Here is a 25,082-nt window from a genome sequence, read left to right on the forward strand (position 1 = left end):
TGTTTTTTTTAATTAATTAATCTATTTATTTTGGGCTGCGTTGGGTCTTTGTTGCTGCATGCGGGCTTTCTCTAGTTGCCGTGAGCAGGGGCTACTCTTCATTGTGGTGCATGGGCTTCTCATTGTGGTGCTTTCTCTTGTTGCAGAGCACGGGCTGTAGGTGCACAGGCTTTAGTAGTTGTGGCTCGTGGGCTTTAGAGCGCAGGCTCAGTAGTTGTGGCGCACGGGCTTAGTTGCTCCGTGGCATGGGAGGATCTTCCCGGACGAGGGATCGAACCCGTGTCCCCTGCATTAGCAGGTGGATTCTTAACCACTGTGCCACCAGGGAAGTCCCCCCACGGTTTTAATGACTGTAACTTTATAAAATACTTAATGTCTGATAAGATGAGTCATCCTTTGTTAATCTTATTTTTCAGAATTTTGCTAGCAGTTCTTGATTATTTTTCTTCATAAGTGTTATAATCAACTTGTATAGCTGGAATAAAGTTTTTATAGATCATGTTAAGTTTATAGATTAACAGGGACAATTGATATTTTTAATTCTTCCTATCCAAGAACGCTGTGTATTCCATTTGCTGAAGTCTTTTATTTTGTATTTCTTGGAAGTGTTTTAAAATTTTCACCACTCGTGTTGCACGTGTTTTGTTCAGCTTATTTCTACATATTTCAAAGGTTTTTCTTTTTGTTTTGTTGTTTTTGTTTTTTGTTAGTATAGGTGGAATATGGTATCCTCTAACTGGTTGCTGTTGGGGCTATGAAACCTATTTTTTTTAATTGGGATACAATTGACATATAATACTGCTTTAGTTTTAGCTGTACAACATAAGGCCATTGATTTTTGTACATACAATATATTTTATGCTGATCATCTTAATTTCCTTTATGTTTGACATAATTTTCTTCAATTATCATAAGTTTTCAAATCATCTCATCTGCAAATATCTCTTTAAATTTCCAAATTTTTAGATCTCTTTTCTTCTGTTTAAATGAATTGGTGAATACCTCTAGAACAAAGTTAGGAAATAATAGTAAAAGTAGATAGCCTTGTTTTGGACTTGACTCTAAGGAGGATGATCTCAGTCGTTTTTCATTAAACATGGTGTTGACTCTTGTGTTGAGATAAACATATTTATCGTGTTCAGGATTTATTGACTCATTCCTGTTTTAAAGGGTATTTATGTCAAGAAGCGGTGTTAAATTTTGCCAGTTGCCAGCTCAGCATCATTGAGCAAGATTTGTATGGGTTTTTTTCTTTTTTTTGTCATATGCTTCAGTGAATCATATTAATTGATTTTCTAATTTTGAACTATTTACATTCCAGCAAAAATAGCTCCACTTGGTCTTGTATTTTTCTTGAATGAACTGTTGCAATTTATTTGATATTATTTTATTTCGAATTTTTTCATTGATGTTTCTAAGTTATTTCTTTTTTTGTTAAAGATTTAATTTTTTATTTATTTTTGGCTGTGTTGGATCTTTGTTGCTGCACGTGGGCTTCCTCTAGCTGTGGAGAGCAGGGACTACTTCCTGGATTGAATGCTTCATTTGTTTATTTTTATTCTTAATTAATATGTATCTAATGCTATGAATTTTTTATAAGCACAGCTTTAGGCATATCCTATAAGTGTTCCTGTAGGTAGTTACATTAGTTAGGGAGTGGTCTAAGCGACTCTTACAAAGACATACCAAAATTCATTGACCACTTAAGTCACTTAAGACACAGACGTGTCTTTCTCTCCCCTTTCACATTCCAGATGTAGACAGGGGGGCTTTACCTCATCAGAGACCAAATTCCTTTTTTCTTGTGCCTCTGGCATCCTGACAGTTGCCCTCATCTGCTTGGTCAAGAGATGGCTCTCATCACTGGGTTCTGGTTCCAGCCCCTGGGAAGGAGCAACAGAGGAAATAGTTACAAACAATTTCTTTTCCAAAGGGTGTGACCCAGAGGTTACTCTCATTGCTTTTGTTCACATCCCATTAACTGGAATTCTTCATATGATTACACCTAGAGTCTCAGAAATGTAGTCTCTAAATGGACAGGTTTGTGCTCAGCTAAAAGTGGGGGATGTTCTGTACTAAAGGCAAGAAGAGGAAGAGACTGATATTGGGGGAGTGTCAGTAGATTCTGCCACAAGTGTGATTTGTTATTTGTTTAGGCATTTTGCAGTTCGGTTTTGATTTTAATTTTCAAGTGTTTTCTTTCTTGGTTAATTTCTAGTTTTATTGCATCATGGTAAAAGAATATTGTCTGTACTATTTCTACTACGAGGAATTTATAAGGGCTCTTGGATATTTCATAAGCCTTTGAAAAGGTTTTCTCTGTTAGTATACAGAATTTGGTCTATGCCATTTAGATTTTATTATCTATTATCATTTAGGTCTTTTATATTTTTAACTTACTTTTGCCCTGTTGCATTTTAATGGCTTAAAAAGACATAAAGACCTCAAGTACTATTGTGTTTATATTTCTCTTGGCATTCTTGTATTTTTTATGAATGTTGACGCTGCATTGTTTTTGTACTCAGGGAGAAGGACAAACCATCGATAAAAGTTTAGTGAATCTGGGCAGTCTTATTTCCCAGTTGTTGGAGGGTGCCTCATTGTAGCTCCAACATATACAAAGGGAAAAGTATCCATATTCCTAGAGCTTATTTTGTTTTACATTAGATTGAATAATAATGTTTGTCTTTAATCTGAGTGAATGTTTCTATTTTTTTTTACTTATTACACAGGTAATTCTGACTCCAAGGACAGAAGAGGTGAGCCATTCACCTTATGTTTCTTGTCCTTTTTACAGTGTACAATATTTGTTGCGTTTCCTCTGCTCAGTCTGTGGTAACCTTGTGCATCTCTGACTGTTACTTGTTTATTTTTCCTTAAGTTGTTTCCATATTAACCTCATGGAGAAGACTAACAGAAATAAGTATTCATTACGTTTTTAAATGTAGATGTTGTTTTTTCCCCTAGTCTATAAAATGTTGACCTCTTGTCACTTTATATGGATTTTATGGATTTTCAGCCCTCTGGTGTAACGTCCCTATGACTGGAGATGTTATGTCAGTGGTCTAAGCAGGACTGCAGAATCCCTGTTCACCAGAGAATAGAATACATGGGTACTCTTGTAGAAGTGGCATATTTCTCTTAGGACAACAGTAAGGCTACCATCAAAGAGCGTAAGATAGATTATCCAATGGTCTAAGAAATGATCATTGCATTTGAATTTGGAAAATACTAATCTGTGAAGCAATTTTTCTCATCTTGATTTCCTATTTTATCAAATCAGGCTTCTTGTGTTTTGTTTTGTTTTTTTCTGATTCCATTATTTAACCATGCACAATTTTTCCTGCATAAGTAATGGAACACTTGAAGGCTTATGAAGTCCCATTAAGTAGGGAGCATTTGAATCAGAAAAGTAGATACTCTGTACAGCAACTATAATTTAAGAAAGGAAAGAAAAGTAGATACTCTAACACAAAGTGTTGCCCATCTGCCACTATGTTTGGTGAGGAACAGTGAGGTGTTATCATACTGTGTACAGATTTCCCTTGATTTTCCAGCTCTCGCTTTCTTAAACTCAGGAACTAGATTTGATTAATGTAGTGCCCTTGCTATTCACTTTCACTTACCAGATTCTCACTATCAAATGTAGAACTTAATAGATTTATATTGCAATAGATACTTATATTTGCTCCCTAAAACAGCTCTTTTAACCAATCTTATAATAAAATCAGAAGTCAAAATGGTAGGCTTCAAAATTAAACATAAGATCTCTGATTCCTTCCTCTACTTAGTGTGTATTTTCATACTCTTCAGCCTTTTTCTTGCCCCAGATATTATCCCTGTTTTACCTAGCTGACTAAATATAGATGTGAGTAGTTTCAGTATTATGATTAAAAAGAAATAAATTACCTTAATTATCTAGATTATTGCTAATTGTGACATACTAATATAATAAATCTTTTTAAGTTTAAAAAATAATTTTGTATAATTGCCTTTGACCAAACAGGAAAATGAAGAGGCTTACATAGTCTCAGCCCCATATGTTATGATGATTTTACCAGAGCAAATCCTTAGAAGTATTGCTATAAATTTTGATATCACATTCTAATTTTAAAGCCAAGTACTTTTTGAGAAATGAGGCTATTGTTTTGAAACATTTGCATTATAATGGGTTTGCTAAGCAAATGATGTCTTATGCAGATGATTAAGTGTTATAAATTTTTATGCATTGGCCTTTGATATGCTCTTTTTTTTGTGTGTGTGATACGCGGGCCTCTCACTGTTGTGGCCTCTCAGGCTCCGGACACGCAGGCTTAGCAGCCATGGCTCACGGGCCCAGCCGCTCCGCAGCATGTGGGATCTTCCTGGACCGTGGCACGAACCCGTGTCCCCTGCATCGGCAGGCAGACTCTCAGCCACTGCGCCACCAGGGAAGCCCCTTTGATATGCTTTTGAACAGCAATAGCTGGTGTTTTAATTGCCAGCACATATAAGCATAAAAAAGAGAGGACGGGAGGCAAGCAACTTTGCTTCTTTTCTTTCAAAGTTGAAGAAACTAGTTATTTTATCATGCGTATTATTTTTTAAATGTATTCCAAATTATTTTGGTAGAGCCAGCCTTTTCCCAATTTTGAAAAATATAAATCATATAAGGTTTACCATTTTAACCACACAGTTCAGTGGCATTAAGTACATTTACATTGTTGTGCAATCATCACCACCATCTGTCTCCAGAATTTTTTATTTTATTTTTTTAATATCATCCCAGACTAAAACTCTGTAACCCATTAAACAATAACTCCTCATTTCTCCTTCCCCCAGCCCCTGGTAACCACTAATCTACTTTCTGTCTCTGTAAATTTGTCTGTTCTGTGTACCTCATTTAAGTGGAGTCATACAGTATTTGTTCTTTTGTAACCAGCTTTTCTTTTAAAACATTTTCACTGGTGTTAATTTGGATGATTTGTGTACTATATAGTAATGTATTAAATCCAGTTCTGGCATTATCTACCAAGTACCTCTTCACCATGAAGTCAGTGGTCATGAGTATACTTTCCAGTTGTTATTTAGTCTTCGCTAGTTTTAAATCTCGGTTTCATTAGTTTTGTTCTAGGGGAAACAGACTCTGAGATAAAGAGTCTCATGCCCCTGGGAGACAGTGATGGCAGTAGTATTGGGTAGAGGGAGGAAATGAGATACCATGGAGTCAGAGCAAAGGCAGCAAAAGCTTTAGTATATGTGGTTAAAACGTGGGCTCTGGAGCTAGACCACCTGAGTTTGTATGTTGACTCTCTACCACTTACCAGCAGGGTGGGGTAGGTATTTAACTCCTATGCCTCCTTTTGCCATTGGCAAAATAGGATGGGAACAGAATTTCCTTCATTAGGGTTGTTGTGAGGAATGAACTAACATTGAACTAGTGCTTGGCCTACTGCTGGGTCAGCATATAGCAGTTGCTCAGCAACTCTTTACCACCACCACCACTCTGCTACTATTACTGTTAATTAGATGGGAGCCTAAGGGGATCAGGAGTCTCAGCCAGCCAGCCAGTCAGAATTTGTGGAAACAAGGGTGCGCTCCAAGGCAGGGTCACGCTGCAGTTTACTACCACAACTGTAGACATTAGCTCATCCTCTGCCCTGTACCTTTTAAACAAAGTTCTGCATAAACCTGTCTCATCTTACTTTTTATTTTAATAGTTTTTTAAATTAGGGTTTTCACATGAAGACTTTATAACTGATATTTGTTAAACAGCAAGAATACAGGATAAAACTATTCTAACCATACTTTACACTATTTTAGATATAATTTCTATAACTGGGTTTTTTCAAAAAATCTGGACTAGTACCTGTTAGTATTTGTGAAGGAGTCCTTGAGCTACAGAGTTCTAGAACCAGGCAGGATAAACATTCTGTTGCACCCCAGAGGCTCCTTAAAGTTTCTCAGCTCTCAAATCAGATCACCTGCTCCCCCTGGGTTTCTCTTTCAATACTTTGCTAGAGTTGAAGTCTAGAAGGGGGTTGGCATTCTTGTTAGAGAGGTATTTTGGAGGCTTCCCTTGTGGCACAGTGGTTAAGAATCCTCCTGCCAATGCAGGGGACACAGGTTCAAGCCCTGGTCCAGGAAGATCCCACATGCCGCGTAGCAACTAAGCCCGTGCACCACAACTAGTGAGCCTGCGCTCTAGAACCCGCAAGCCACGACTACTGAGCCCTCATGCTGCAACTGCTGAAGCCTGCGTGCCTAGAGCCCGTGCTCTGCAACAAGAGAAGCCACCGCAATGAGAAGCCCATGTACCACAACGAAGAGTAGCCCCGGCTCACCGCAACTAGAGAAAGCCTGTGTGCAGTAACGAAGACCCAACACAGCCAAAACATAAAAATAAATAAAATAAATAAATTTTTTTAAAAAATAGGGATTTGGGGATTAACATAGTAAGTGACATTATTAAGTGAACTTCATTTATGATGGCTTTCCCTAAGCACCTTTAATAATATATTCATTCAGCACCTATGAGGTGCTGAGGATTCTAGAAAGAAAAAAAAAAGTTCCCTGTCTGATGGAAGAAACGTGTGAACACCAAGAATCAGAGCCCACTCAGCTACATGCTATTGGATATATACCATACAAAGTGCTATGAGGGGAGCTTAAAAGGCTCACTATACCTAGGGAGTGGGAAGGAGGCATGAAGGTGAGTTTTGGGCAGTTTAATATAGTAACTGAGGAAAATGAGGATGCATGAGACAGGGTAAAAGCAAGGAGACATGAAAGAGCCAGTCATGTGTTTGAGGAGCTGTGCATGGTTGATGTGCATGAGGTGGGAAGTGGTCAGAGGTAGCCTCAACAGCAGTGCATTGAGCTCAGGGTGTCTCCTGGTGATGTTAAGGAAGGAAGTGACATGGTCAGATTTTTGTGTTAGAAAGATAACTCCAGAGGCCCTAGGGAAGATGGATGGGCAATAGGAATTAAGGTTTCCAAATGGTAATTTGGCCCAAGACAACAGTGATTGGGTTCATCCCAGAGGTTTGGGCACTTGAGGCAACTTTTGATGACTTTTGCTGTTTTTAGAGCACTTAACAACCTATAAGAAGCACTTAAAACAACTTTGCCTTTGAGTGTTGATAAATATTTCTACCAAAAAGTGTGAAGACAACAAAAAAAATGGGCCTTAGGAAGTGAGGCTAGAGGAGTATGGCTTTTACTTCACCGATTTTTTTTTTTTTTTTTTTTTTTTTTTTTTTTGGCTGCGCTGGGTCTTCACTGCTATGCGCGGGCTTTCTCTAGTTGCAACAAGCAGCCATTGCGGTGTGCAGGCTTCTCATTGCGGTGGCTTCTCTTGTTGCAGAGCTTGGGCTCTAGGTGCACGGGCTTCAGTAGTTGCAGCACACGGGCTCAGTAGTTGCGGCACGTAGGCCCTAGAGCATGCGGGCTTCAGTAGTTGCGGTGCATGGGCTCAGTAGTTGCAGTGTGTGGGCTCTAGGGCATGTGAGCTTTAGTAGTTGTCGTGCATGGGCTTAGTTGCTCCGTGGCATGTGGGATCTTTCTGGACCAGGGATGGAACCCGTGTCCCCTGCATTGGCAGGTGGATTCTTTTTTTTTTTCTTCTTCTTTTTTTTTTGCGGTACGCAGGCCTCTCACTGTTGTGGCCTCTCCCGTTGCGGAGCACAGGCTCTGGACGCACAGGCTCAGTGCCATGGCTCACGGGCCTAGCTGCTCCACAGCATGTGGGATCTTCCTGGACCCGGGCACGAACCCGTGTCCCCTGCACCGGCAGGCGGACTCTCAACCACTGCGCCACCAGGGAAACCCCGGCAGGCGGATTCTTAACCACTGCGCCACCAGGGAAGTCCCTTCACTGATTATTTTTGCAGTTGACCAAGGTGTGTCTTAAGTCCTTGAGTGATTCACCTGTCTACATGTGAGCCCTTAAAATAGCATGACCCTTTGTTTTCTTGGAGAGGGGATATTAGCAAATAGACAACTGTTGTCCCAGAACACCATTTTAGTATTTTTTAAATGGTGTCCTCTGGTCTGAGTCTAGGGAGTGAACTTCTGCTAGAATGGGTGGTTGGGGAGTGGGGCATGGAGGTGGGAGTGGCAGGGAATGGACCACTGTTCCTGCCTTGCCTGCATCATGCAAGGCCACATCTCCAGAGGGCCCAGATCAGGACAGGGCTAAGCACAATGATATGATGAGTCTGTCTGGTTTGGGAGGAGCCCTAGGAGGGTGGTTGGATTCTGAGCCTGTCTCCAAGTCTGAGATTTGATACAGGGAGCTGTAAATTCTCTCCTACTTTATTAATAGGTCTGAGTCTCCTTCCCTCACACAGGCCTGGGAACATCTTTACTATCTGTATTTTCTTTAACTGTATTAAAAACATGGCTGTAGTTCAGATGTCAAGAGGTAAAATCTGACTTTTATGATAGAGGACTCTTCTGGCCTGAAAGCTTGGGAGAGTTAAAATGTTTTTCCAACCAACCAACCAACCAACAAACTCATAGAAAAAGAGGTCAGATTTATGGTCACCAGAGGCAGGGGGTAGCAGTAGAGGGAATTGGATAAAAGCAGTCAGAAGATACAAACCTCCAGTTATAAGATAAATAAGTACTAGGGATGTAATGTACAACATGATAAACATAATTAACACTACTGTATGTTAAATATGAAAGTTGTTAAGAGTAAATACTAAGAGTTATCATCACAAGAGAAAAAATTTTTCTATTTAATTTTGTATCTGTATCAGATCATGGATGTTCACTAAACTTATTTTGATAATCATTTCATGATGTATGTAAGTCAGATCATTATACTATATACATTAAACTTTCTGTTTCTGTGAATTTCACTGCTCTGGGTACCTCATATAAATGGAATCATACAGTGTTTGTCTTTTTGTGACTGGCTTATTCACTTAGTATAATGTCTTCAAGGTTCATCCTTATATTGTAGCATATGTTTTCTTCCTTTTTAAGACTAAAAATATTTCATTGTATATGTATACCACATTTTGCTTATCCATTCATCTGTCAAAGGACATTTGGTTGCTTCTACATTTTAGCTATTGTGACTAAACCCATGTTTAGTTATGAACATGGGTATTCTTTTGGGCATATACCCAGAAGTAGAATTGCTGGATCATATGATAATTCTATTTTTAATTTTTGGTGAAACCGCCATACTGTTTTCCACAGCAGCTACACCATTTTACATTTTCACCAACAGTGCACAGGGTTCCAATTTCTCCACATCCCGGCCAACACCTGTTATTTTCTGGGACTTTTTTTTTTCCTGATAGGTATGAGATTGCTCCTCATTTTATAGTGGCTTTTTTTTTTTTTTTTTGGCAGTACACGGGCCTCTCACTGCTGTGGCCTCTTCCATCGCGGAGCACAGGCTCCGGATGCGCAGGCTCAGCGGCCATGGCTGACGGGCCCAGCCGCTCAGCGGCACGTGGGATCCTCCCGGACCAGGGCACGAACCCGTGTCCCCTGCAGCGGCAGGCGGACTCAACCACTGCACCACCAGGGAAGCCCTGGCTTTTTTTTTTAATCGATGCAGAGTCCTCTTGCATAAATTGCAGTATATTTTTAAAGATTTATTCTATTTCTTATACTGCCTCTGCTGTCGTTGGTATTTGTGAAGGTCTCCTGTAGGGCTCTGGTTGAGCTTTGCTCTGGAGCACTGAGTTGATTGGAATGTGCTCACAGTAGGTGTCCCTTCAGGAGGACAAACAGGAACATATCCTAAACTAGGGGTTCAGTCATTGTTTAGGAAGTTGGACACACTTATCCTCTAGGCGGAACTGCCTTTCTTTTCCCCTTCTTCATGTCTTGTGGCCTAGAATTACCTCAGGTACCACTCTTGTTCTTCCTCTGTCTTTGGGGCCCACCCAGGAAACCCTCTGTGGACCTAGTGTGTCTGGCAGTCATGTGCATCGTCTCTGGATGCCAGTTTTAACCAAAGCAAAACAAGCATCTATAAGGCTATCAGGAATACTTAAACAGTAACTGAATATTAGATTATATCAAGGAATTAGTGTTGCTTTTTTTTTGACAGCGTTGGGTCTTTGTTCCTGCACAAGGGGCTTTCTCTAGTTGCCGGTAGCAGGGGCTACAGTGTTGCTTTTTAAATAGGGTAAAGGTATTGTGATTATGCTAAGAACCCTTATCTCTTAGTGCCACATACTGAAGTAAATACAGTTGAAATGATATGTCTCAGATTTGCCTTAATATAATCCAGTGGTTCTCAGCTCAGGGTGATTTTCCCCCCAAGAAGACATTTGGCAACGTCTGAAGGTGATTTTGGTCATCACAATTAAGGGTTTGCTACTGGCATCTGGTAGCTAGAGACCAGAGATGATGTTAAACATCCTACAGTGCACACGAGAGCCCCCCACAGCAGAGAATTATCTATCCCAAAATGTTATTAGTGTGCGGCTGAGAAACCCAACCCTGGTATAGATGAAAAAACTGGCATCTGGTAATATTGTCAAAGTGAAATGGTCAGTGCATAGGGATTTACTGTAGTGTTCTTTTACTCCTGTGTAAGTTTGAAAGTTTTCCATAATAACAAGTTAAAAAATGTATATGCAGCTTATATTTTATATATATATATATATATATTTTTTTTTAGTAAAGAAGCCATCAGCACACCCCCACTCTGTATAGAGCACTGTTTTTCAAACTGAGCCCAGATGAGACACCACAGCTTGTTGCTCAGCCTGTGGGTGTACGGACTGCATTGGCAAGCCTTTGGTTAAATACCCTACTACCCCAAGACCTACTTTCATCCCCGTCCTGGTCTGACGCTGAACTTGAGGTGTTTCTAGGCTCAGACTGATGGAACTAGTACTTACCTTTTAACTGGAGGCTCTTCAGCTGTGATTGATCTCTTCAGCAGTCCAATCCCATCTGCTTTGTTGTCCACAAATCCCTCAAAGTTTCTGGTTTGCTGATGCCACTCTTTGCTGCCTTCCAGATGTGCTTTTTTTTTTAAGATTTTTTCTTTTTTAATAAATTTATTTATTTTTGGCTGCTTTGGGTCTTCATTGCTGCATGAGGGCTTTCTCTAGCTGCAGCGAGCAGGGGCTACTCTTCATTGTGGTGCGGTGGCTTCTCTTATTGTGGAGCATGGGCTCTAGGTGCACGGGCTTCAATAGCTGTGGCACATGGGCTCAGTAGTTGTGGCTCGTGGGATCTAGAGCGCAGACTCACTAGTTGTGGTGCACAGGCTTAGTTGCTCCACGGCATGTGGGATCTTCTCGAACCCATGTCCCCTACATTGGCAGGCAGATTCTTAACCACTGTGCCACCAGGGAAGCCCCAGATGCAATTTTTATTTCATTCATATTTTTATGTTTCTTCTATCGTTTCAGTGTCCTTTTGGGAAGAGAAAGAAATAAAATTATGGATTCAGCCCACTGTCTTGAGCCAGATGTCTCTAATTACCTTCTTTTAATACCTGGTATACAGCCCTCTCTGAGTGGCATTGAACAAAGACATATTTAGTGATAAATCATTAATTCTTTTATTCATTCGCTCAGTGTAGTCCATCCAGTATTTGCTTAGTGCCCACTATGTGTGAAATTCTGTGCTAGGTGTTAGGTATATGGTGAGAAGCAAAGCAGGTATATAATCCTTGCCTTTGTGGAATTTATGGTGTAAAGGAAGGACAGTCATAATCAGCTATACTCAAATAAATATATAATTACAAAGTATGAGGGTATTATCAAGAGAAATAACAGAGTGCTCTGTGAGACTAATAAAAAACAATAGCTAACACTGACTGTGTACATAATGTGTGCAAGTTACTGTGCCAAGAACTTTACATGGATGATCTCATTTAATCTTTAGAATAACTGATTTTACAGGTAAGGAAACTAAGGCTTACCTAATTTAATGTTAAGTCAGAAAAGACCTCTCTGGTAAAAGTAACACTTGAAATGAGAACTGGATGACTAGGAGTTAGCCAGGCAAAGAACAGAGGGAGGCTATATACAGCAGAAGGAATAACATGTTCAAAGGCCCAAGGAAAGAGTGAACCCAGGATGGAAGGATGCCAGTGGCTGAAGTTCAGTGAGCAAGGAAAGAGTGGGAGGAGATAGAGAAAGCAGGGGCTAAATGAGGGAGGCTGTTATTGGCCAGGGTAAGGATATTAGATTTCATTCTAAAGGCTTGGGAAACCATTGAAAGGTTTTTACATAAGAGGGGAACATGATCTGATTTGCTTTCTTCGAGATCACTCTCCCTGCTTTCTGGAAAATGGACTGGCAGGGGATAGCAGCTTACCATGATTCAGTTGAGAGAGGACAGAGATTTAGACTAGAGTGATGGCAACAGAGTAGAGAAAAGGCAGACAAATTTGAGGTGTTGGTTTTAGTGTTAAAACATTACTTGCAGCTGGGTTGGACATAGAAGCTAAGCATGGAGAAGAAACTAAGGGGATTTCCACATTTCTCGCTTGAACAACAGGGTGGATGGGTGGCAGTACTAGCTACTGAATCAGCAGTGAGGGAAATTTTTTTAGACCCAGGAAGTTTGCATTGCCTGTGAAATTTAAAGTAGGGGTGACACTCTAGTTTCAGAAGAGTTCGAAGAGAGGTCTGACCAAGCAATGCAGATGTGGGAATCGCTAGCATATCACTTGAGCTTCCAGCCTGATCTGATCAACTAGATAGCCTAGAGGAGAGCGCCAAGAACAGCCCTGAGGAAGTCAGACATGTAGAGGTCTGTGTTAGCAGGGCAACAACTGACAAGGGAAAATAATTTGAAGCAGACAAGACATAGAATCAGAAGGGTGCTTTGTTGTAGAAACCAAGAGAGAAAAGTTCTTCAAAGAGGAGGGAGGGACTTCCCTGGTGGTACAGTGGTTAAGAATCTGCCTGCCAGTGCAAGGGACGTGGGTTCGAGACCTGGTCCAGGAAGATCCCACATGCCATGGAACAGCTAAGCCTGTCTGCCACAACTAGTGAGCCTGCGCTCTAGAGCCCGTGAGCCACAACTACTGAGCCTGCCTGCTACAGCTACTGAAGCCCATGCACCTAGAGCCCGTGCTTTACGACAAGAGAAGCCACGGCAATGAGAAGCCCACGCACTGCAACGAACAGTAACCCCTGCTCGCCACAGCTAGAGAAGGCCTGCGCGCAGCGACGAAGACCCAATGCAGCCACAAATAAATAAATTAATTAATTTTTAAAAAAAGAGAGGAGGGTGTAGTCAGCCAGTTTGAATGCTTATTTTAGTATGAGATCCACATACCAGGGTATGTTTGAAAATTGCCATCAACAAAGAAGCATTGTACAATATCTCCCATCTCTTTAAAAACTTTCCACCCCACTTCTCCCTCCAGCTGCTGCTTTTCTCTGAATCTCTTTATGATAAAAGTCCTCACCTCAAATAAGGAGTCGGTATCTCACTGTCTCTTCTTTCCATCTTTATTTCACTCCATTTGGTCTTTCTCAACAACTGCTTAACTGAAACCACTCTTGAAAAGGGCACCAATAACTGCCCTCTTGTCAAATCCAGTTTCACATCTCTGTTTTCATCCTACTGAATCTGTTGATTGAGTATTTGATTGAGTTGACTACTCCCCCCTTCTTGAAAAACTCTGTTCTTTGCATGACACCACATTCTGCTGGATTACCTCCTACCTCATGACTGCTGCTTATGAGTCCGTTTAACTAGCTGATCATTTTGTTTTTGTTTTTTTGTTTTTGCGGTACGTGGGCCTCTCACTGCTGTGGCCTCTCCCGTTGCAGAGCACAGGCTCCGGACGCACAGGCTCAGCAGCCATGGCTCACGGGCCTAGCCGCTCCATGGCATGTGGGATCTTCCCGGACCCGGGCACGAACCCGTGTCCCCTGCATCTGCAGGCGGACTGTCAACCACTGCGCCACCAGGGAAGCCCTAACTAGCTGATCTTTTAAAAGAATGTAAACATTTATATCTCTCTCCTGTTCAAACCCTTCCAATCACATAATGTTTCTCATCACATTCAGAACTAAATCCACACTCATTACCATAGCCTGCAAAGCCCTAAGTCTTCTGGCTTCTGCCCACATCTCCAGCCACATCTTGGTCTTTGTGCTATTTCTTGAACCCACCAAACTCCTGAGGGCTCTTATGCTTGCTGTTCCCTGTGCCTAGAAAGCTCTTTGCACAGATCTTTTTGTGGTTTACTTATTCACATTATTTAGACCACTCTAAGTAATGGCTCAGTATAACCACTTCAGACCTTCCCAAACTACTCTTTAGCCAACCACTTTACTCTAGCCAACCACTTCCCCCTCCCCAAAACCCATCACTCTCTATCCCTTTACCCTTCTTTTCTTCATATATCTTGCCCCTGTCTGAAATTGTTTATGAACAGTTTTCTCCCACTTCCCCCAGAATGTCAGCTCTCTGTCCCTTGTCTGTTTAATCAGTTCTCTATTCCCAGTGTCTGGAACAGTGCCTGGCATACAGTTGCTGGTCCATAAATTTTTTTGTAAATTTATTTATTTTTGGCTGCATTGGGTCTCCATTGCTGCGCATGGGCTTTCTCTAGTTGCGGGGGCTGCTCTTGTTGTGGAGCACAGGCTCTAGGCACGCGGGCTTCAGTAGTTGTGGTGCGTGAGCTCAATAGTTGTGGCTCGCGGGCTCTAGAGCACAGGCTCAGTAGTTGTGGCACACGGGCCTAGTCGCTCCGAGGCATGTGGGATCTTCCCGGACCAGAGATCGAACCCATGTCCCCTACACCAGCAGGCGGATTCTCAACCTCTGTGCCACCAGAGAAGTCCCCATAAATATTTTTTGAATGAATGCTGCTAAGAAGTTGAATCAGATGAGGATGGGAATGTTTCCATTGGATTTGGCAATATGCCATTTGTTGGTGTCCTTGATGAGCAATGTAAACGGCTCACTGAGGATAGAGTCAGAGCAAAATAGATTAAGGAGTACCCAGAGGTAAGGGGTTGGAGAAAACAACTGTTAAATAAGACAACCGTTGTGAGAAGTTAACTGTGAAGAGAGACGTGGGGCTGGCTGTTTGTGGTTGGAGGAGGGTAAATGAGGTCAGGAAGGCAGGTCTTTGAGGTGACAGTAATAGATGTAATACAGAACGTATGTGACAGGATTGACCTTTACATGGGGGGATCTGCTAAAGAGGATGAAAAGTGGTGCTGCTAGGAAAGATGCAAAATGGAGAAGACAGTTAAAAATTCTGACTGGTTGTATAGTTCGTGGTGGGGGCATGAGACTGCAGGAAGAGGATGAGGTGGCACCTGGTCAGCTGCCATGAGGTTCAGTGTGGGGTGGAAAGGAAGCCAGGCCCTATGGAATGGAGGGCAGAGTTGCTTTATCTCCAAGCCAGATGTTGCTGTAGTTGGGGTCCTGGTAAAAGGTAGCTGTGGAAAGAGGTAGAAAAGAGTACCCAGCATTTTTTGACACAGTGCTTAAGGATCTAATAATGTGTCCTTGCTTTAATCAGGAACAGTATTCTCTGTGCCAGGAAACCATTTGGATTTATGATAGGAAAATTGTCATTTTTCCTTTCTCTCCCATCTTCCTCTAGATGGAGCGCACTGAGCCTGGGAGAAAGTACATTGTTGGCCCTGCACACCCAGCTTGCCATTAGGATTGATGAATACTCTATGAAATATTTGAGTATTTCTTATGTGCTGAGCACTGTTTTTGTTTTAGGCTTTATAGCAATGAAAGAAACAGTCTCTACCTTCAAAGAGCTTTCATTGTAATGCAGGGAGACACAAAATAAACATATGTATGATAAGTCAGAGATGGGGTGGACATGTCACCCTGGGCTCTTACCCTACTGTACCCTCCTCTTCACCCAATAGCCCTGGGCTGGCAGTGGAAGGTGTTCTCTTTTCTCCCTCCCTCCCTCCCTCCCTCCCTCTCTCTCTCTCTCTCTCTCTCTCTCTCTCTCTCTCTCCCTCTCTCCCTCTCTCCCTCTCCCTCCCTCCCTCCCTCCCCCACCCCCCTCCTTCTCTCCCTCTCTCCCTCCCCATGCCCAGCCATCTACATAAGCATTTGGAGGAGCCCTTCTTCCTCATCTGGGTGTTTCCCTGAGCAGCCGAGTTGAGCCTTCCATTACATACAATGATAATAACGTGTTTTGTTCTCTTGATTTCAGATGAGACGCCAATTATTGCAGTGATGGTGGCCCTGTCCTCTCTGCTAGTGATCGTGTTTATTATCATAGTTTTGTACATGTTGAGGTGAGCGTGCTAATGCTTCTGCATTCTCTTGGACTCTCTTTCAATACCCCAGGGTCTCAGTAAGCCCACACAGTCCAGAAGACAGTAGGATAAAGACAGTGAATGGGATAGAGGGGAATGACTCATGGTAGTACTCCTAAGATTAAAATTCTGCTTAGAAATGTTTTAAAGTTTTACATAGTCTTCCTTAACACCTAGCCCCTCCCCTTTGCTTCCATCTGTCCCAAGTCCAGTCCCTCAACTCCAGTTCACCCTAAAACCCAGGACAGTGGTTTAGAGGTTGAGGGAAGAAGCCACAGTCTCTTGTTACTAATAGGTGTTTTAAGATCCTCAGATCTAGCCCTATTGAAACAACCCCTGAAAGCACCACAGTGAAGATTATGTGCTCAGTAAAGGTCTACTTTATTTCTAGCTGGGGCTTTGTCCCCATACCCTTCTAGGGTCCCTGACTCTTGCATGCTGAACTGAACCATGTGAGCTACAGAGTTTCTCTTTCTGACTTTCTTCCAGGGTCTTTTAGGTATTACTCCTCAAACAGGTACCAAAGCCAGGAAGGGAAACCCAAGGGAGGGAAGGAGGAGGTGCATTTGTTCTCTTCCTGCTAAAGTCACCACCCTGACTAATTGGGTTTAACTCTACCTTATTTTTGGCTTAAGCCACTCTGGGCTCCCTCTGTTCTTCTGCAGGGATAAAGAGAGGGAAACCTTGTACACCCCTACAGTTTGTTGTGTGTCTCCACCTTTCTGCAGGAGACTTGTGGCCAGACCTCTGCCAATCCAGTCTGAAGCTCTGAGCTTCTCCCTGGTTACCAGGGAAGTACCAGGATTTTTGTTTGACACTCTTATCTCCCCCCACTGTATTCTACCCACACATTCTACCTCCACCTGGTGTGGCTATGATCTGCAGCGAATCCTGGAACTGGAGCTGCACAGAGGAGCCATTCAAGCCAGAACATACTGTGGGGTTTTCTGGGTTGGATTCTAGTGTGCTGAGGGTGAGCAAGAGCACAGTGAGGTGCTCAGTCACCACTGGAGCTGCTTCAGTGTGTGCAGAACCTGTCTCTAAAAGAGCCTGTTCTTTGGTAAAGGATATTTTAAAATGCTGAATCAGTAAGTGGAGCTACAAAGCCAATGATTGGTCTCTCCTGACTCTGTGCTTAGTGTTTCACTATGAACATTTTCTCATTAGGTTTAAGAAATACAAGCAAGCTGGGAGCCATTCCAATTCTTTCCGCTTATCCAATGGCCGCACTGAGGATGTGGGTAAGACACCCCTAAATGACATGGGGAACCTTCATGGAGAAGAAAAATCAAGAAAATAGGAGTTTCCCCATCCTAAAAGGAAAGGGAAAAAAAGACTTGAAAGCAGCCCTAGTTTTTGGATGCCTGGTCCATGAGATAGAACCCCTAATTTAGTCTCCAGAGAAGGGCTGTGTCCCCAGGGCACCTGACCAACCTTCCCCCTTATGCACTGCAGAACCCCAGAGCGTACCACTTCTGGCCAGGTCCCCAAGCACCAACAGGAAGTATCCGCCCCTGCCCGTGGACAAGCTGGAAGAGGAGATTAACCGGAGAATGGCTGATGACAATAAGCTCTTCAGAGAGGAATTCAACGTGAGTTCTTTGCTGAGGCTGGTGTGTCAGCAGGGAGGAAGGCAGACCTAAGGTCAAACCTTTTGAATCATGGGGTAGAAAACAGGCTTCTAATGGGTTAAGAGGTGAGAAATTTTTTACCAGGTTCATCTGACTCCTTTCCTATGTGACCATGGACAGGAAATGCAAAAAGATTTGCCATACCTCCCTCTTCTACCCATCTATCCATTCATTCATCATTGCATCTGTTACTTTTGTTTAATAAATACTTATCAAGCATCTGATATGTGCAAGGTGCCAGGGATTTGCTCGGGAGCAAATCTAGTCCCTACACTCAGGGAACTTGCTGTATAAGTTCAAACAGCAATATAGAACGTGAAGAACTGGTGCAGAGGCATAGGAACCTATATTAAGAGGTGGCCTTTTATTAATTAATTTATTTATTTTATTTTTTGTGTGTGGTACATGGGCCTCTCACTGTTGTGGCCTCTCCCGTTGCGGAGCACAGGCTCCGGACACGCAGGCTCAGCGGCCATGGCTCACGGGCCCAGCCGCTCCGCGGCATGTGGGATCCGCCTGGTCCGGGGCACGAACCCATGTCCCCTGCATCGGCAGGTGAACTCTCAACCACTGCGCCACCAGGGAAGCCCAAGAGGTGGCCTTTTAGAGTCTAGAGCCAGGGGTCACGGGGTATCTTAAGTAGACAGTAGGAATAGGTCATTGTGGAAAATGAGGACCATGGCAGACTGCAGAGCGCAGGCCTAATCTTGGGTAGTATTTACATTTGTATGTTTTATAACTCTCTCAAGGAAGCAGAGCATGTTTGCAAATCTACCAGTTGATGATTCCAGTCCACCAGTTCAGAACTTCCTTTAAAAATGATATTTTAATTGAGACCTAATCATAGGCAAGGGCATTGGGGAAAGGGGGATGGGGAACATTCCAGGCACTGGGAATATCAGGAGCAATCTGTCAGTAGTGAGGGTGGGTGAGGGAAGGGCACATTCAAAAAATAATGAGGGGGCTTCCCTGGTGGTGCAGTGGTTGAGAGTCCACCTGCCGATGCAGGGGACACGGGCTCGTGCCCCGGTCTGGGAGGATCCCGCATGCCACGGAGTGGCTGGGCCTGTGAGCTGTGGCTGCTGGGCCTGCACGTCCGGAGCCTGTGCTCCGCAACGGGAGAGGCCACAGCAGTGAGAGGGCCACAGCAGTGAGAGGCCCACATACCGCAAAAAAAAAAATAATAATAAAATAAAATAAATAATGAAGGACCGTGAGTGGCTGAAGGGCAGAGACTTAAGGGAGTAGTAAGAGATGAAAATGTAGAAGACTGGGCCAGACTGTAGATCTTGTAGAATGTCATGAGAGAAGTGGGAAGCCACAGACCAACCAGATTTGTAATTTGGAAAAAATGACTCAGACTACTAGTTAGAGAATAGCCCATGGGGAGACCAGGATAGAAGCAGGAAATACAGTTAGGGGCTGCAGCAGTAGAGACCAGAGTCGCTGATAGATTGATGTAAAGTGGTAATGATTAGGGAGAGGGGAATGGATTTGAGGACACAGGAACAGTTCCAGAGTTGGCTAATTCATCAACTTGGGCATTGTTAAACTCTGTCTCCTTCATATCTTTCCACTCAGCCACGTGTCAGTCCTGTCTCTTAGGCTGGCTTTCCCCATGTTGCCAAAATGGCTGCCCAGGGAATTCCCTGGCGATCCAGTGGTTAGGACTTCGCGCTTTCACTGCCGAGGACCCGAGTTCAATCCCTGGTCGGGGTACTAAGATCCCATAAGCCATGCAGCGTGACCCCCCCCCAAAAATAATGGCTGCCCCAGTTCTAGGCACCACATGGGGGTAAACAAGGTCCAGTGGGAAGAGAATGACTGTTTCTTCCTGTATGTCTCCTTTTATTAGTGAGGAAAACTTTCCCAAAAGCTTCTGGAGACTTCCCTGGTCACATATTCCTTCTTAAACTAGTCATAAGCAAGGGAGAAATAGACTTACTGCAACTGGTTGAGACCAATCCAGATTATTGTAGTGTCATGTAGAGGATAGGCGGATAACCCACAGAATGGGAGCTCTAGTAACAAGGAGGAATGTTTATTGGGTGGGTGGGTTACCACTCATATCTGCTCCACCTCTGAAGGGCTTGGGGGAATGGAGAGTGATGTGGTCAGATTTGCACTCTAAGAAAATCACTAGCTACAATGTGGAGAATAGATGGGAGGGGAGCAAGAGGTGAAGCAGAAGACCATTTACCAGGCAAAAGTTAAGGTAATAACTTGGACACTTCTTTCTGGCTGTTAGAAAAAAACACTATTTAATGCTCATTATTGATTATGAACATTCACCTCATCCCACAGGATAGCACCTCAGCCTCAACACTATAGCTAGGTCTCCAGTAGGCACTCTGCTGTTTTTTAAATGTGATGCAAGCTACTTCTGGGTGATGGGTATGTGACCTGGTGGCTGTACTGTTTTCTGTGAAATGAGTTCTTTGTTTAGAGATGATTCCCTGAGATCCCATGATAAGGCATTCCAGTGAATACCTGGATAGAGGTGGTGTTCCTAAGAGGCATGGTAGGCAAATTCAGATAGGTATTGTAACAGTCAACTGCCGTGCTATCATGGCCACTCTGTTCATGGGCTCATTGGGCCAGCACTGGGGTGGTGAGGGAAAGGGCCGACCAACATCTCCTGGGTTCTTGCAGTGAGTGCCATCCAGTGAGCATACACATGGAGCATAAATATTTCCTGTCTTTTTTGTCCCAGTTATCTACTACCCAGGGATCAGCTTAGATCCTGACATCCAGTGAAGTGGATAGTGTGATACCTTGCTTGAAGTTCTGTTCACCAGACGGGTTTCTCTTTTATACTCATTCAGAGCCATACCTTAAGTAGATTATCCCATAGCAATCTGCTTCCAGAATAGGCTAGCATGTCTCACAGAGCCATTTGTACACTAAGCTGGACTTTTTTCTCCTTTAGTCAACTGTTAATATCATCAGGAAGTCAGAGGAATCTATTGAAGGAGTGGTTGTGTGGCATGCGTTCTGTACACATCAGTTTCAGCTGAATTCTGGACATGTCCCAATTTATAGCTTATTGAATCACATAATACTTAGTTTATGATGGGCAGTTGACGTCATATGGATATCTAGTGTCCCATGGTCAGGCTTACAGTCTCTACCAGACCCCAGTGCTAAGCTAGGAACATAATCTTGCTGACAGGATCATGGTCTTGTCCCCAAATCCTAAGGTTTTTCATTATGATTCTCCTACTCAGCCTGAACCACAGACACTTAGGGCCCCATAGAATCTACCAGAGCTAATTTCTCTATGGCCTGGATCAGCTAGAGAGCCTTCTCTTTTCAGATCACTCAATAAATGAGTCAGAATAGGACACCAGCATGTGGTATATGCATGCTGTCTCCAAAATCCATAATGACCCAGCAAGCATCACTCCTCCTCCTTGAAGTGGGCGGGGCGGGGGAGGGCGTGGGGGCAAGGAGTGGCAACTTACCCTTTATGTTGGAGGGGATATCCTGACGTGCTGCTGGCTTTTGACTTTCAGAATACTTGGCCAAGGTGGCAGGCCACTATATAGTTGTCAGGGTAATGTCCTGTGAAACAGTGAGACAGAATCCCAATGAACCAATTCACAGCAGAGAGAGGTCAAGATGATTTATCACTGAAGCTGCTCCTGCCATGAGAAAGGGAAACTGCTTCATGTATTCTTTGTGCATCATAAAGGGAAAAATAAGCGTACTTGCCTCATTAATAGCGAAATTCCAGGTACCACGGGTTATATTAATCTGTAGGAAATATAACATCTGGAAAAGCAACTGCAGATCTGCAGCTCCACATGGTTCATGTATGACATTATACTGACATTCTTAAAAACTGTCAGCTTATCTGTTTGGTAGCTTGCATGGAGAGTAATAGGAAGCATCAGAATAGCTAATATTAGTAGTTATTGAGCACTCGCTTCACGCCATCACTAAACTCACACATCTAAATGGATTATTTCATCATTATCCCACAACTTTTAAGTCTCCTGTAGCACTTAGGAGCTCTGTGATGACTCATCTAGGGACCTAGCCTTTTGGTAAAGGGAGATGACTGCTCCAGCAGCTTGCATTTGCTCTAGCTACTGGAATGGCACCTATCCAAAGGGTTAGGGGACCAATGTGGTTATTCCTGTTCCTTGCTGTAGAATTCCATTCCAACCATACATTGGGAAAATAGGTAGCTCCTAACGTGAGACCACTTCAAGCCAAAAATCCTTCCATCTCCTGGCCTACAAAGGCTCCATTCAAACTAGCATGAAATTATAGCATTCTGGGTTCCCAGGAATTAGTTAGCTGAAGGCCAGAACCCAGTAGACCCCAAAAGATGTATTTGCCTTTACCCAGTGGTTACCATGGTAAATGCCTGCAGATTCTTAAGAGAAGATGAGGAGGAAGGTTCATGGTATAGGAGTGTCGATGTGCTACGGCAGGGTTCTTTCTTACATGTGCCCATCATTGAAGGGTTCTAGGTCTGTGAACTGACTCAAGCCTGGGAGTTGGATGAGAAGGAACCCTTCTCTAGCATGAGAGTCTAGTCAGGCCCCCTCAACTGACCTGAGCTGGCTGCCTCCCATTTCCATTATTGGGAGCTTCACAACAAATGATCCACCTCAGAGAAGTCTGAGCCCTGGTGAACTGTGGCCTCTGAGGTCTTTTTCATCCCACTAAGATCAAGAATCCCTTTTTGAAGTCAGTTCCTTCTTCTAAAAGATGAAGGTGCTTTCCTCACCCATGTACACCCTCTAGTGAGGCATGCATTGTAGATCCCATCAAGGACATGGTGAAGGTGTCAGTGAGAAGGTTGAGGCTGTTGGATCCCCTGTAACACTGATTTCCTCTACTTTGTGCCAAGGGCTTTCTGGCTTTTCTTTGTTACGTAGCTGAACCCAGCATTCAGTCCAGGTTCCTACTGGCCACCCCACCCTACCCCACCATTAGAACCGTGGCCAGTTTCCTGAGCGGTTACACTAACTGCAGAAGTTCAGTTAACCGTACCATAACTAGAAATCTAGCCCTATTCAAAAATTAGAATTAGACCCCTCCTTGGTCTAACATCCTCAAAATGTGTATCAACAACTATTCCTATGGTTTTTGGTGATCCAACTCAGTGAATTCCTGCAGTTTCTTCTGGGTGTTCTTTGCTTTTCTACCTTCTTTATGTATTTTACCCTCCAGATCGTGTTATACTTGCATCCTGATAATCCATGAGCAGTGAGAGCTGGGTTGTGGGGCAGTTTTCATCCTGAAAGCAGGATGCAGTAGAGAGCACAATAGAGATTTGTAGAAGTTGGCTTTCCCCAACTCCTCTGTTTCCTTTCTGCATCATTTCAATTATCTCACTTTAAAGCCGTGTCTTTCACATGACCAGCCAAGGAAAGATGTGAATTCCATTGGCATTAACATTTAACAACCAGCAAAATTCTGAAACCTTAACTTTTGGTTCAGCAAAATACATAGCACAGTCATAGAAGGGCCCTGACTTTTGTGCTGTCTTTGGAGATAAGTATTTGATTTTGGAGCCGGGCTTTTTCTTGTTTTACTATCTAAAATTGTCAGAAATAATCCTATTCCTTGGTTTCAGCATTTCTCATCTCCTTTTAATTGGCACTCCCCCTCCCCCAACTCCTTTACCATCAGCTAGAGCACATCCCAGGTGATTGCAAGCCAATATGAAGTAACTGTTTTACAGTCGTGAGGTATGAGTGGCTTGCTCTTTCCCATAATGCAAATTGGTTGACAGTTCCTTTCCCTTCATCTGAACTCGGTAATCAGGTTCACATCACCCGTATTTCCCCCATCAGTATCTCACCTACAACCCCACTCTCTGTTACTAACTGCTAAGTGAGTTAAGGTCTTTTACTTAAAAACAAGAGAAGTCAACTCAAGCAAAAAAGTGGGGAAGCTGGCAGAATCAAAAGATGAGATAGACTACCAGCCTTTGGACAGAGCAGGTCCTATCCTGGTGGGTCTGGGTCCTCTAGGGAAGCCTCTGCTTCTTCCTGGGTTTCAAAATCCTGGAAAAGAGAATCTAGTTGATACAATATAGGTCAGGTGTGACTGTGCTTGCATTGGTCAGCCCTGGCAGGAAAGAGGAGAGTTAACACATAGGACAAACACACCCATTTGTGTCCACTATCATAGAATAAAATTCTTGTAATCATGGGGTGAGGAAGGCCTTTCTAAGCAAAACACAAGATTCAGAAGCTAGAACAGAATAGGTTGAAAGATAATAAATATATTTAAATGTTAAGCATCTCTGAAAAATAACACCATAAGAAAGTGGCCAACTGGGAGAAACTATTTGCCACAGGTAGACAGAGAATTTTCCATAATATATAGAGCTTCTCCAGACCTGTGAGAAAAAAGTAAACATTGCAGGAGAAAAATTGGCAGTTCAGAGGAGAAAAACAAATGGTCTATAATCATAGGAAAAGAAGCTCAACTATATCTACTAGTCTGGAGATCCAGATTAAAACTAACCATTATTTTGGGCCTGTTAGATTTGAAAATTTTACAAGATTGATATCAAGTATGGGCAGGGGTATGGGGATAAAGAAACTCTTACACACAGGTAGGGGAAGTTTAAATTGATACAGCATTGGAAGGATGATTTGGCAGTGTCAACCAAATTTAAATGCTTATGCTATCTGACCTAACTTTTGGGACTCTATCAGAAAACAAAATATATATTTGTACAAGGATGTTCATTGTAGCATTACTTATAGCAAAGAAAATAAAGTGGAAAATATTTATCTATCAAATAGCAGAATGGCTAAATAATTTCTTGCATTTATTATGAAATTATGTACTGTCATTAAAATAAATGTGTTGACATAGAAAAATATGGGGAAAAACATATTCCAGGGGACTTTACATGGTATAATCCCCCTTTAAAAAAAAATCTATGTATGTCTGCATTTGAGTGTGTTAATGCCTTTTTTTTTTTTTTTTTTTTTAAGTCTGGAGGAATACTGTGAACTGAGCAGTGGTTGCCTACAAGGACGGGTAGAAGACAGGAGAGACATGATAGGGAACTTCCACTTTCTACTGAATTATTTGACTTTCTTTTACAACAAGCATATTTTTAAATAACATTTTTAAAATCAGACATTAAAAACTTTAAGGGGGCTTCCCTGGTGGTCCAGTGGTTAACGCTCCCTGCTTCCACTGCAGGGGGCGCAGGTTTGATCCCTGTTTGGGGACC

At 42.7% G+C, this 25,082-nt stretch overlaps 1 protein-coding gene across 3 annotated transcripts in view; it reads left to right on the forward strand.

Moving 5' to 3' along the window:
• Positions 1 to 25,082, forward strand: part of PTPRA (protein tyrosine phosphatase receptor type A) — a 186,337-nt gene that overhangs the window by 121,428 nt on the left and 39,827 nt on the right. For 2 of the 3 annotated variants that reach the window (XM_081257893.1, XM_081257894.1), the window contains 3 exons: positions 16,130 to 16,214; positions 17,403 to 17,476; positions 17,691 to 17,827. In XM_081257893.1, coding sequence (XP_081114019.1) covers positions 16,130 to 16,214; positions 17,403 to 17,476; positions 17,691 to 17,827 — 296 coding nt within the window. Of the gene's footprint in view, positions 1 to 2,732; positions 2,760 to 16,129; positions 16,215 to 17,402; positions 17,477 to 17,690; positions 17,828 to 25,082 lie in introns of all 3 variants that reach the window. The other variant, XM_081257892.1, reaches the window with a different exon arrangement.

This window comes from Mesoplodon bidens (genome assembly GCF_964165515.1).
Source record: "Mesoplodon bidens genome assembly, chromosome: 15".
Classification (NCBI taxonomy): Eukaryota; Metazoa; Chordata; class Mammalia; order Artiodactyla; family Ziphiidae; genus Mesoplodon; species Mesoplodon bidens.